Consider the following 13,918-nt stretch of genomic DNA (forward strand, 5'->3'; position numbering starts at 1 on the left):
GACCTTTGTCAGGTTTTATGCCTTTAGTCTCAGCCTACCCTCGTTTGAATGAACGAGAAATAAAATTCAATTCAATAATTCCCAAACATTGCAGAGAAATGCATTGGCGTTCCAGTTACTTTTGTACTTACTCGCCATGGTTACTTAGTGGCTATGGTGTTGGACTGCTAAGCATGAGATCGCGGGATCAAATCACGGCCACGGCGGCTGCGTTTCGATGGGGGCGAAATACCCGTATACTTAGATTTAGGCGCACGTTAAAAAACCCCAGGTGGTCTAAATTATTCCAGAGTCCTCCACTACCGCGTGCCTCATAATCGGATCATGGTTTTGGCACGTGAAACCCCATAATTTATATATCTATTCATACTCTTGTACTTCGATGCATAAAACGTCGTTTTGTTGAGAAAGTGACTGGCACACCAATGCATTTCTCTGCAAAGTAAGAGAATTATTATCTCAACACCGGTGTCAGCCTGGGAATTAGTTCCAAGTGGATCCAAACTCCATGGCTAGAATTTGTAAATTGCAACATGGGCCATAAGGTAATTAGCTAAAAACTTACTTAGTTAATTTAGTTACTTAGTCGATTATGCATTTCAATTTTTTGTGCAAGTAATGTCCGCCTCTTCGAGTAGACGAGCTCATGAACTAGAATTGTGCTATCTGCCACAGGCAACCTTTAAAAATCTTTGAAAGTGTTCGCTGAAACTCCTTAATTGTATATAGAATTCACTCAGTAACCGAAATGATGCCAAGCCAGACTTACTCGAAATCAGAATAAATAGAAGTCTAGAAGTCATGCACAGCAACGCTTATACTCGGACTCAAAGTACTAAAAGAAAGAGTGCAGTTAGGCCGGGAAGGCGAAGCAGTATTAGTGATGGTGAAGTAGAAGACAATTACTCGAAGGAATATTCTTGCTGCAACAGACGAAAAACTCTGGCATGTGTTGTCTTTTATTTGATCTTTTACTTATGATTTCGGGTGACGTGGAATCTAATCCTGATCCCTTGAACAAATCCGAAGCCGATGCATTTGCCCAGGCCCTGAACACCATACAGAAGCTTGAAAATGACCTTGCCGCTCTGTTAACTGAGTTAAAAAGTAGTGCTGATAAGCACACTGCTGCTTATGAGGAAATCAAGCAACTAAACGCTAGAGTGGCGACGTTAGAAAATTCTATAGCATCACTGGGCATTGCGGAAACCAGGACAAATGCTGATGCTGTCCGCGTCGTGTCGTCCCAAATGATGGCCATTACATCCAAATGTAACGACACGGAAAACAGATTGTAGCATTCTAATCTTGTTTTTTTTTCGGCCTAGATGATGATCCCAAGGAGGATTGTGCAGCGTCCGAACAGCACATAATCAAATTTTGCTCAGAAATGCTGTGCGTTACACTAACAGCTCAACAATTTGAGCGCGTACACCGACTTGGTAGATTTGTTGCCGGAAAACAAAGGCCTGTCATCGCTAAGCTAACTTTCTTCAAAGATAAAGAGCGCATTTTGTCTTGTGGACCGAGGCTTAAGGGGACAGCATTCTCAGTCTGAGAAAATTTTTCGCTGGCAACTCGGCAGGTCAGAAAGAAGCTAATTCAATTCGCTAAAACACAGAATAAATCCTTTAAGCTTTCGGTGGACAAACTACGAATCGGCTCTGTAGCATACATTTATGATGTGTGGGATCTCACACATGCTCTTGGGACAAAGGAACGACAACACAGTAGTGCAAACAATCAAAAGGGCATTTATTGCACCTTTCATACACTAATGCACACTAGCCGAATTACAACCAATAGAACATTCACACGGGTGCGCGACAAATCAAGGAAGTCCGACTCACCGCGACCCGATAGCGAGCGAATACGTTCGCCCCATGCTATGACACCATCGCCTAGTAGTACACGTGTACGGTCATGCGAACGGTGGCGCGTTCGAACGATCCGTGTTCGTCCATACCGGTGTCCCGCTCCTAGCCTCGCGCGACGGTCGCGCGAAGCGGGCCGGCGCACGCGCGAAGCGTTCGTGCGTGTTGGCCGCCGATCCCAAGCCAAAGAGGAAGCCTTTGACCTTTTTTTCCCCTAGTCACCCCGCCGTTCGGTGGCGTTAGCATCGCGACACTCGCGCCATCTCTCGCAATGCGCCGCAACCACCACGATCGCCGCTGGCACTTAGCCACACAGTGAAGCCGGATTACAGGAGACGCGTGAGAGTCGCGCATCCCCACAGATGTTATCGCTAAAGCTGTCGTCGAGTGAAACAGATAGCTGCGTCAAGGCACGTGTGCTAGCTCTCATATAACAGCAAAGCCAGTTCGTAATGTTCCTTCTTTATCAGTGTCATTTGCTAAAACACGTAGCCTGATGTCGAAGCGCGATCTCATTTCAAGTTATTCGGATGATGCTGACTCCGATGTTATCGCTTTCGCTGAGACTTGGCTGTATCCTGCAGTATCTGACAATGAAATTATTGCCTTAACAAGTATCTACAATACATATAGGTGTGATCGCACTTGAAAAAGAGGAGGCGGTGTCTTGTTAGGCATAAAAAAAGTCTTCCGTGATTCCTTGTGAATACTAATTCCGATATTGAATTTGTCTGGGTAGCCTGCACGGTATTTTCTATCAAGATACTGATCGGTTGCTGTTACGGTCCACCAGATTCCAACAGCTCATGTAATGATCAGTTGCACAGACAAGGCATCTGAGCTCTTCCCCGCTGACATTACCTATCTGTTTGGCGACTTCAACTTTCCACTAATTGACTGGGAAAGGCTTTCATCACCATGCAACATGTCGACTGAATTCATTAACTTGACCCTTGACTATGACCTCTCCCAGACTGTATCGCAGCCAACCCGTGGATCTAACATACTAGACTTTATTCTTACAGACCATCCTGAAACAGTAGTTCACATAGAACATTTATACGGTTTTAGTGATCATAATTTGCTTCAACTCACTTTAAATGTACCTTCTCCTGTATATAATACATTGCCGAAGCTAATTCGCGATTATAATAAAGGCAATTACATTGTCATCACCACTGAACTAAAAATGCTTTGGGAGCATAGGATGCTACCGTCATTTTACGACCGATCAGTTGAAGAAAATTAGTCGACGTTCAAGGAAAAAATGTCCTTGTTAATTGACATGTACATTCCCCACATTAAAATCAGTAACAATGTATCGAATCCATGGTTCAGAAAATCCCTTAAGCGCATGAAAGATTAAAAAAGCAGCTTTAAAAGTATTCCAGGCGCGTTAGAACGCCTTCATCGTGGACTGAATACAAAGCCTACCTTAAATCATGTTGCATTGCCGTACGCACAGCAAAGGATAAGTACTTAACTAACGACCTCCCACAATTACTTAAGAACAAACCAACAAAGTTTAAAAAAACATTAAGCCCTAGTCAAGAGAGTAACCGCATTCTGTTACACAAAGATAACGCAATCGCTTTTTCTGAGAGTGAGTGTTCAACACTTTCAAATTCCTTTTTCACGTCTGTATTCACAAGTGAGGATGGCTGTAATGTACCTTTTGTACATACATACATACATACATACGTACACACATACATACATACATACATATTTTATTCCAAGTAAAATACAAAGTAGTATTCGTGCCCGCGGAAGCGTAATCGCTTGTGGGCGGGACACGGCAGTCGCTATAGTGTCTACTCAGCACATACACAAAAAAAAAAGAAAGTAAAAAGACTATTGTACAGCATATGAACAGCACACGTGACTTAAATAACACAAGGATGATGTAAGACATTATCAAAGATAACCTAAATTAAATGAAGAAATCAAATAAAACACAAGAAGTAATAATACTCAAGAAGTACATGATTTCATGATTATTTCATCATGATGTACATGATTTCGACTACGATTACATGGCAACGATAAACATCACAGTAGAGGGCATTGCTTCGCTAAGAAACAACCTTAAAGTGTCTTCTTCTTGTAGCCCCCCCCCCCATTGATGGAATAAATTCTAAGATACTAAAAAATACCACTTGTGTTTCAAGCGTCATCCTGTTCCACATATTCAGGCAGTCCTTAATGTCTGGTATGCTTCCCTTTGACTGGAAGATCGCGAAAGTTGTACCGATTTACAAAAATGGGAGTAAAACCTCATGTGAAAATTACAGGCACATCTCGCTTACCTGCATTTGCTGCAAAATGCTCGAACACGTAATTGCTTCGCATATTTATAGACATCTCAAATCTAACAGCTTTTTTTTCCGCAATCAACATGGTTTCAGAAAAGGCTTTTCGTGTGAGACGCAGTTATTCAAATTTACAACCGATATGCACCTTAACATGAATCACTACTTACAGACCGACTGCTTATTCCTTGACTTTTCCAAGGCTTTTGATCGTGTTGCACATTGCCGCCTCATATCGAAACTTTCTGCAATAAAATTGGACTCCTGTACATTGTCATGGCTACGTAACTTTTTGTCTAATCGAGAGCAATTTACATCTGTTAATGACTTCGTTTTCCCCCAAATCTAACATTACTTGTGGTGTGCCGCAAGGAAGCGTCCTTGGGCCTTTGTTGTTTTTAATTTATATAAATGATCTGCCTAAGCACATATCGTCTTGCATACGAATATTCGCCGATGATTGCATAATCTACTGCCAAATAACCAACAGTGATGATCATATAGCACTCCAACGAGACCTAGATATCGTGAACCAGTGGTGTAACACATGGCTCATGACACTAAACGTGTCAAAGTGTAAAACAATGTCTTTCACCCGTAAACGTGTTAATTCGCAGTTTATGTACCACATTAACAATAGTATTATATCCCCGACTGCACAATATAAGAATCTTGGTGTGCACCTTACACCTAACCTAACATGGTCTGAGCAAATTACGTGTGTCTCCGCCAATGCATCCAAATCATTGGGGTTCTTGCGCCGGAACTTGCGCAGTGTTCCATCTGCCTTGCGTAAACTGGCTTATTTAACATTCGTGCGACCCCAGCTTGAGTACGCATCTCCCATTTGGTCACCACATCAAAAAAACCTAATTTACGCATTGGAAATAATTCAGAATAGGGCCCCCCCCCCCCCCCCAGGTTGTTTCATTACTCGTAATTGCAGTTCCCAGTCTAGCATAGCGCAGTTCAAAGCCGAAATAACATTGCAGTCGTTGAGTACTCACTGTGATATTGCATTGCTGTCATTATTCCATAAATGCATTCACTCTGATGGAATATCCCTACCACGCTTGAAACACCATGTCTTCACATCGCGCAGATTACACAATAATTTCAGCTATGCCCGCGTATATGGCGTGACGCAAGCATTTAACTTTTCACCACTGCCTCGTGCTATCTGTCTCTGGAACAGCCTTCCGGATAACATTGCGTCGCTTACAAATAACGACGCTTTTTCCTGTAATTTTATGAAACAATTTGCTTCTCACTGACCGCAGTTTTATCAAACAGATTACATTTTCAATGCATTATCACACGTTATGCCTGTGTCATTTTTTATTCACTTTTTTTTCTTTTTCACTTTTTCAATATTATGCAATGTATAAAGTCTGTTGTAACTATGTATTGTGTAATATAACTTTTTTTTACTTTTTGTTGTTTTTATGCAATGCAATGTTCACTTCTTTTTCTTTTGTTTGAAGATATGTCTGGTTTGTGTTATATGCAGATTTATTCGTCATGTTTAATTCCTTGTAGCATCGATATCTTTCAACTGACTGTATTTATTGTAACATACGCCCCCCTCACCTTATGCCTCTTTGTAGGCCTGTGAGGTATTTCTAAATAAAATAAAACCATGTAAGAATTGCACCTGTGCAAGGGCCGCACCACCAACTTGACAGCCAATATTTAAAAAAAAAGACATCCAACCGAGAAGCAATCACGTTCCGTGCACTGATTCTGATCGGGCTCAACAGCGAATTGTCACGCGTCACTACTGGATGTCAAGAAGAGGTGATCGCGGAGATTTATGGCAGATTTCATACTCGTAGTTGGAAAAAAAAGTCACAGGCCTGCGCGGCACATGCAACACAGTCACAGCGTAAGCTGGTGGAGCGGCTCAAGAGTAGCTCCAATTTCAGCACCACGCACAACAACGTATTCGCCTCGATTTTGACGAGAACGATCTGAACTGTCCGCCTGGCGTCGACGGCGAGCTGCGGCTTGTAATGCTCCCTGCACAGCAGTCCGCTGAGCCCAATGATGCCTGGTTGTAGCCGTGCACGTAGCTCTACAATTCGCTTCTTCAGCAGTGGTTCGTACCTTGCGAGGAGACACCATAACGTGTACCGAAGAGGTACCCAGAATTCGTGGCGCACATCTAACATCGGGATAGCGTTGATTGCGCGCCTCATCTGAATCACACCACGTTGCACGTGGCAGTTGCAAGCACGTTAACTAGATGGCGCCACCATACTGGCGAGGCTTGGGTCGTCGGCGCCTGCGCCCGTGCTTATAGGACGCTTATAAAGGGAATTTTTGTTTTGCCTGATAGCAAGCGCTTGCGTGGCTCAGTGGTAAAGTATCCGACTCCCACGCAGCGGGCCTGGGTTCGATCCCGGCAGAGAGCGGGTACTTTTTTTTTCGCATTTCCGGTGATAGCGGTTACGGGGGCGGCGGCATCATCGCGACCAGAAACGGCTATTGGAATGAGCCCATAACAGCTTACGCTGTAAAATGAGGTCAAATGGCCTGGTCCCATGAAAGGCCCGTGAGAATCACGACAGAAAAGTGCGGCCCTTACACGAGTCTATATGTTAGTTATAGTGGCCATATAATTGTAGTAAACATCCACATAAAATTAAAATAGTAAGCATAGTGGACATATAGCGGACATAGTAAGCATGGACCATGTAAACCTGTAAATACCTCACTGAATGACCTCGAGCAATCGCTTTCACAACGCAAGCATTGTGAAGAACGCCACCAGCGGAGGCAAACGGTTACGTACAGCCGCGTGATTCACCGCAACTCTGAAAATTAGATTTATCATCATTATCTGCCTATTTTTATGCCCACTACTAACGGCCTCTGTGAGTGATCTGCGATGACCTCTGTCTCTTAACTCTGCAACACTAGGGGCGCAGAAAGACAGCCCGGCAAGGAATACAGCATGCATTAATTTATCAGGCATCGCTGCTCGCCCTTTATCATTGCAACCACCATTGATTACCAACAATTAGATATGCCACGCGGGCCGCATAAGCGTCAACCACGTACAGTCATTCACAGCTACGGCAGTGCTAGAGATGAAGACACACGCTCTCCTTCCCATGCGCGTTTGATTATGTGACCTACAACTAATCCGAATATTGAGCGCGTGGGAAGACAATGCCCATCAAGCCGCCATTCTTTTCGGCTGACTGTCGCAAGCTTTTTCCCACACCCACAGTGTATGGGTCGCTCATTTATATGGCTTTTGGATTTAATACCGAACATCACGGCGACGACAACAGCGAAAATTTGCCTGGAGTGTGTCGATATAATGGCTTTCGCCATAAAGCGAGCAATAGAAAATTGTAAGCAAAAGGTATATACCAGGATGTTTCAGCGAACACTTTCAAAATTTATTTAAGGTTGCCTGTGGCAGATAGCCCAATTCTAGTTAATGTTACTGGAAGTTACTCGAAGCGGCAGACATTACTTGGGCAAAAAATTGAAATGCAGTTTTTAACTAATTACCTGATGGCCCATATTGCAATTTACAAATTGTAGCCGTGGAAGGCGGATTCACTTGGAACGAATTTTCGGGATGACACCAGTTTCGAGATATTAATTCCCGAACTTTGCCGAGAAATGCATTGGCGTTCCAGTTAGGTTCTTAATAAAACATCGCTTTTTGCATTGAAGCACAAAATTAACTGGAACGCCAATGCATTTATCCGCAAAGTTCTGTAATTAATATCGCGAAACTGGTGTCATCCTGAGAATTAGTTCTAAGTGGGATCCGCCTTGCAAACTCCACGGCTACAACTTGTAAATTGCAATATGGGCCATCAGGTAATTAGTTATAAAATTAATTAGTAAAATGTTCTTAATTAGTCGATTATGCATTTCAATTTTTTGTTCAAGTAATGTCCGCCTCTTCGAGTAGACCAGCTCATTAACTAGAATTGGGCTATCTGCCACAGGCAACCTTAAATAAATTTTGAAAGTGTTCGCTGAAACACCCTGTATATATATATATATGCAGGGGTAGGTTTTGGAAAGCTGGTTGGGCCCCAGCCACCCCCCCTCACTCCCCCTCCCCGGAAAAATGAAAACTTTCCGCCTATGTTTATTTGCATTGTAAAGGTTTCTGCACATGCACGCTAGTTTATCCAGAGCTTCCTTTGCGGGATGCTGCAAGGAGGCTTCACTGCTGCACTTTCGCCTGTGCATGTTGTATCTCAATGAGAAATAAGAAAAGATGAACGCTTGGGTTCTGCCAAATATTTGGATATCTGGAGCAATGAGAGAACATTTTGTTGGTTTCCCGTAGACTCAATACAAGAAGAATCTACTTAACATGAACCACTAGTTTAGTTAAGCCAAACTTCTGCAGTCGCGACTGATGACTCCATATAGCAGGATGCCTGGATTGGCAGACTTGGAGGAGAAATCTCTGTTAGTTACAGAAAAGCAAATTGTGTTTTTGTGGACATAAATACAACAACTACAGCGCAACAGAAAAACAATTGACATGAATGAACACACAGAGCAATGGACATGAAGTTCTCTACTGTGTTCACGTCCATTATTTTTCTGTCGTGCTGTAGTTAATAATGAATCCTCACCAACTCGCCCGGCTTGCAGTTCTTATGACACAAAAACAGCCGTGCCAGTGTCAATGTGAAAACCTGCAGGACTAGCACCATAACAACAGCTAAGGAATGTTTTTAGCTGCCATCTCCCCCCCCCCCCCCCTTGCAGTTTGATAAGGACAGCGAGAACACTGCCAGAAGAGCGAAGTGTTCATGCATGATGCAGCTAATGACTCCTTGAATGCTATGGTGCACTTATTTTCAACATGAGGCTACTGAAGGACTTTTGAGCATGCTAGAAATGAGTTGCCAGCTTTTGTGGCAGTGCGTAGGCCTGCAAAACTGACAGGCAAAAGTTGCTCATTAAACAAGTGTATACAGCAATTTTCGTATCATGCAAATTTAATAAATGTCCATTTTGACAACAGCCTTTATATATGGTTTCGTATTGTGAATATTTGGGTGCACTAGGGATAGAGCATTTTTATTGTAGATCAACTCTGTTTTGACCAACAGATTTCCAAGGTACCTTTGAGTTTGTTATAACAACAGTCTAATGCATTAATGTCACTATCATGCAATAAGCGTTTCAGTGTACCACTTATCACTTGCCTAGTGGTGTCTCTGTCCGCATTCCTGCTTTGCAGAAATGCATTTGGATTTAGCAAGTACCTTGTACGTGACGTTTCATATGCACAGCTTTTCCCTAGAAAAGAAATCCATTAAATTTGGTCTGCAACTGCAGTGCCAGCAACCAAATGGCAGGTTTCAGCCTGCAAGGAGCTATGCTGTGCGAGTACTCTATTGTAAGCTATAACCCATGGAGCTAGCAAAACCTTGGTTGCAAGACAAGAGACCCCCATGTTGTGTGCTTTATTATTCGAAGCGAAGCAGTACCATCTTTATTGGCCTTACAGGTGCCCTAGTTGATGGCCTTCTTTTCTATATTACTCGGTGATAAAAAAAAAACCTAAATATCCTCATTGCAGCAAATATAGGTCATCAAGAGCACAATTCCTTCAACCTTTCTATGCCTGCTTTCCTACGGTTTTGGGGCTTGGCACATCTGTTTGGTCGATCTTTCGCCGTGTAAAGTGCTGCTTACTGTTGCACTAGCCCGCTCTAGTCAGCATGCTGACCCTTTATACAGTGCAATAGCAGTAATGTGCGGTCACATTACAGGGTCTCTGCGTCTTGCCATCTTCACTGGCAGGCAATCGGTATGGCGCAAAACGCTGTGCAGAATATAATCATTAGCATGGCATTTATTTAACAACATCACAAAAGATTCGCTTCTCAGATTTCAACATGTAGGTTTATTCTGCACAACTTTAAACAAGCTTTTTTGCCTACTTCCCCAGGTTTGCCTGGTTGTAGGGTCGGTCGCTATCTCACTGGATATATTTGTGGATATAAATACATTATATGACCCTTGTATGTTGACCAAGTATGCCCACCATTGTTGTGCATAACCAAAAAAAAAAAAAACCAAACTTCGTACATAATACCTGAACATATAATGTCGGCCGATTTGTTAGTGGAACAGCTGATTATGTATATTTAACGGATTCCTTGATTCGCATTATTCTATTTGATTTAGCCACTCAGTATGTTGCACTGGGTGTGGGTTTCTTGGCCAATCCTCTAGAATGAGCATGGGTCACTGCGATTCCAACATAACAATCATCAATTACGAAACTAAATGAAACCTAACCAGTCGTCGTACAGCATCAAACAGGCATCACCAATCACGAAAGCTTCGCTTCACCTAGACTCAAACATGTGCTTTGGATCTTTATAATTTTCTTCTTCTTTAATTATGCTAAATTTATTAACAATTAAGGCAGAGAGGTTGGCCTGAGCTAGCAGCCTCTGGCCTGCTCCTGTACGTTACCCGATGCTTCAGTTCTGCCACAATTAATGCACCAAAAAGTTATACGATCTTGTATTGCAAAAGACAGAGCAGACTGTGGGCCAGCCTATCTGCACAGATAATTGTCGAGTCTCTTAAACAGCAAGTTATGATGCAAGCATATATATCTCCGGAGCATCGCAAATCTAGAAGAACATGACTGAAGCAACGCTCTCCGCAGTAAAAACAAGAGCTAAGGCACGGACGTGGTGCAGCACTGCACGCGCGACGGTTGGCGCGCTTATCTCTGCCCTACTCGAACCCGCGCAAATGTTGGGCGCGCACGCACATGCAGTGCCGCAATTTCCCAGGCGCGCAGAGCGCCGCGCCACCTAAAACTCACCGAACAAAAAGCGATGTCTTGAGCGTTCAGTTGGTTGCCACACGACGCAACCAGACAACTCACCGAGTTGGCGCTAACTGGGCTGACTGCGATAGTAAAAGGGGCGATCACAACGAAGAGAACACGCGCCACCAACTTCGAGACGGGAAACGAGTAGCGGTGGCGCTACGCATCCGCCGGTCCGCCCAGAAACACGCTGCTATAAACGTACTCGTACGGCATAACGCCTTATTTGCTGCTCGCTACTGCTGTCTGCCCGCGCAGTTAGCTACACTCTGATTTCATCGTGCGACACGCGAAATGTATTTCTTTCTCGACAACTCGCTCGCTTGCAAACGTGATTGCACTGCGGGAACCATTGCACGAGCGTCTCAACGAAGCGTTGCGACGCATAACTTCACAGAATTACCATCTCCGAAACGGTTATTCCAGTTTCTAGGTGTTCAGTGGCAAACCAACACAACTAGCACATGAACAACTGCACACAGACGCTTAAGCAGTAGGTGAATAAAAGTGCGACATGCAGCCGGCCGCTTGCATGGGTGGTTGAAAGCGCTTGTTTGGGTGCACGACTAGAGTGTATGCACGACTACTGTATTGGGTGAAAGCACCTTGGTTTCGGTTCTCACTTTTAACACTTACACAAACCAAAATTATTACAAGTTCACAAATAGCTTTGTATTTCTAGAATATAATGCACTTCAATCGATAAATGGTTTAGTGCTGTGAAACTTGCAATCATCGATTATGCCACTGATCGTGCAATGATGGTCTGAATCATGTCTGAATTTAGCGGTGCCGTACGGAGGTCCTGTCGACACCAGCGCCACAGTTTGCTCCAGCGTTACAGTGCATGTCCTTTTTTTTTATTCTGTGGTGCACGCATATTCTATTCTGTGGTGGTTCATATTCTATGGTGCAGTTGGTTCTTTATTCTATGGTGCATGTATGTAGTACTAGCGTCATCTGCACTGAAAGAGTTTCCGCCACATTTTTCAAAGTTGGTTCTATGCCAATTTTTTCTCCCGCTTCATGTCGTGATGCCAGGCTGCTGTGCGTACGGTTGCCGAAACCGCAGTGGTGAAGAGAAAAAGCTTTTTTCAATACCTAGGAGCTCGCAGGACCAAGCTCGCAGAACTGAATGGCTTCGGAGGATTAACAGGGCCAACTTCAACCCATCGCGCCGTTCGGTGCTCTGTGAGGTGAGAACGCGTTTGTTTCGATGCCTCGCATCGTCTTTAGCATCGGCACTTGTGAAATTGCTGATGCAGAGAAAGGAAAGTAAGGGAAAACAGTGAGTCTAGCCTAAGGAAACACTGCGCCGTACCTTAGTCAATTTGCGGGGCTTAACCGTACGCGCGGTAACTAATGGTGAATTCCACTGGTCGATTGGGATCAAACCCGCTCCTCGTTGCTCTGCCGTACTCCTGCCCGTTCTCTCGGCCCTCCGATTGGCCGAATGCGCGCTTTTTTTCTTGCTTGCGTTTTGCTCCCGCCGCCATCGCGGTGCCAGACCATTGCGAGCGGCGTATGGAGGCACCACGCATCGCGTCTCCTTTGCGCTTTTAAGGCGTAGTGTTCGCGATGCCGTGTTGCTCGGCATTCGGGTGCAGAACACGTGAAACAGACGGCAAGCGACTCTTCCGGATTCCATCTGCGAAGCGAGACGCGGCGCAGAGGAAGGTCTGGCTTCAAAGAATCAGCCGGGCTGATTTCAACCCAACACAATGGTCCCGGGTGTGTGAGGTAAGCGAGCTATTCTCAATCATCCCTAATCTCACATGCTGCCACTTGCTGTGTGAGGCTTCGTTCTAAGTGCCGCATTGTTCGCGCTGCATTTGCAACTTTCGTGGCCGGATTTCATCATCTCTTCAAACGCGCGTGGTTTTTGTTGACTCGGTTATACAATCCATGGCGTTGTGTTTTTCTGGCCTAAATGTAAGCGAACGGCACGTTTTGGGTGTATCGCCGTATATTACGAAGCGGTGACGGTACGTAGGGAAAAATGGGCGCTTACCTGCGGAAAGACGAACTTATTAAGGCTATTTAGTTAGGGCGACTTTGCGCCTTCAGCAAAAACTCAACTCGGTGGTCGGCGAAGATCAATGTTCTTGTCGCTAAAACTTGTCGCTATCCTCCTATATCCTCGAGGACCGATAACTATCTCGAAAATGGTAGAAAGTGCTGCGCGTGAAAAGTGTGCTCAGTGGTAGAAAGTGCTGCGCGTGAAAAGTGTGCTCAGTATTCTAGTCGTGTATCGCGTAGCAGAACAAGAAGGACCTGTGCTGGCGGCGAGCTGAAAAAGGAAAACGGTATACAAGACTTCCCGGCGATATGTAGCAGAACAAGAGATAAGTACCTGTGCTGGCGGTGAGCTAAAAAAGGAAAACCATATATAAGACTTCCCGGCGATATTAACTTGTGCCGGGGACGTTGCGTTACGCCTTATACTTGAAGGAGCGAGGTTTTACGGTGACCTTGTTTTCCGATTTCATGTTTGAGCAGGATCACTTCACGGATGATCAATTTGAGCCGGTGATTCTGCAGAGCTGTGGCACAAAACTCTGCACTCCCGCAGCGTAGTCATTGTTAGAGACCCGCTGTGCACGTTAGCCGCTGGCCAACGAGGGACTGGAGCTACTGAAACGCGGACATGACGGCGCCAGGTCAACCAACGCCGAGGTCGCGCGTGGCATGGCCCAGTTAAAGCCCGACTTAGATGCTTTAGGCTCACTGTATCACCGCTAATAGTATAGCCATCTAAGCGCAACGGCATTTATGCGTCCTCTCGTTGTTTCGACATAATATAACGCGAAAAAATCCGATCAAAATACGAGTTCAAGAGCGCGAGCGACACGTAGCCACCGCGTTTCATTCGGACAGCGTCTGCT

General features: G+C 44.5%; 1 protein-coding gene across 5 annotated transcripts in view; it reads left to right on the top strand.

Moving 5' to 3' along the window:
• LOC119465122 (peroxynitrite isomerase THAP4) overlaps positions 1–13,918 on the top strand; it is a 117,261-nt gene that overhangs the window by 21,774 nt on the left and 81,569 nt on the right. For 2 of the 5 annotated variants that reach the window (XM_049655586.1, XM_049655587.1), the window contains exon 1: positions 11,890–12,229. The exons of 1 other annotated variant lie outside the window; for it this stretch is intronic. In XM_049655586.1, the coding sequence (XP_049511543.1) occupies positions 11,972–12,229 (258 nt within the window). In that variant the 5' untranslated portion in view covers positions 11,890–11,971. Of the gene's footprint in view, positions 1–11,887; positions 12,230–12,447; positions 12,774–13,918 lie in introns of those variants that run through there. 2 more of the 5 variants (XM_049655588.1, XM_049655589.1) reach the window with 2 other exon arrangements.

This window comes from Dermacentor silvarum, chromosome 9 (assembly GCF_013339745.2).
Source record: "Dermacentor silvarum isolate Dsil-2018 chromosome 9, BIME_Dsil_1.4, whole genome shotgun sequence".
NCBI classification, from domain to species: Eukaryota; Metazoa; Arthropoda; class Arachnida; order Ixodida; family Ixodidae; genus Dermacentor; species Dermacentor silvarum.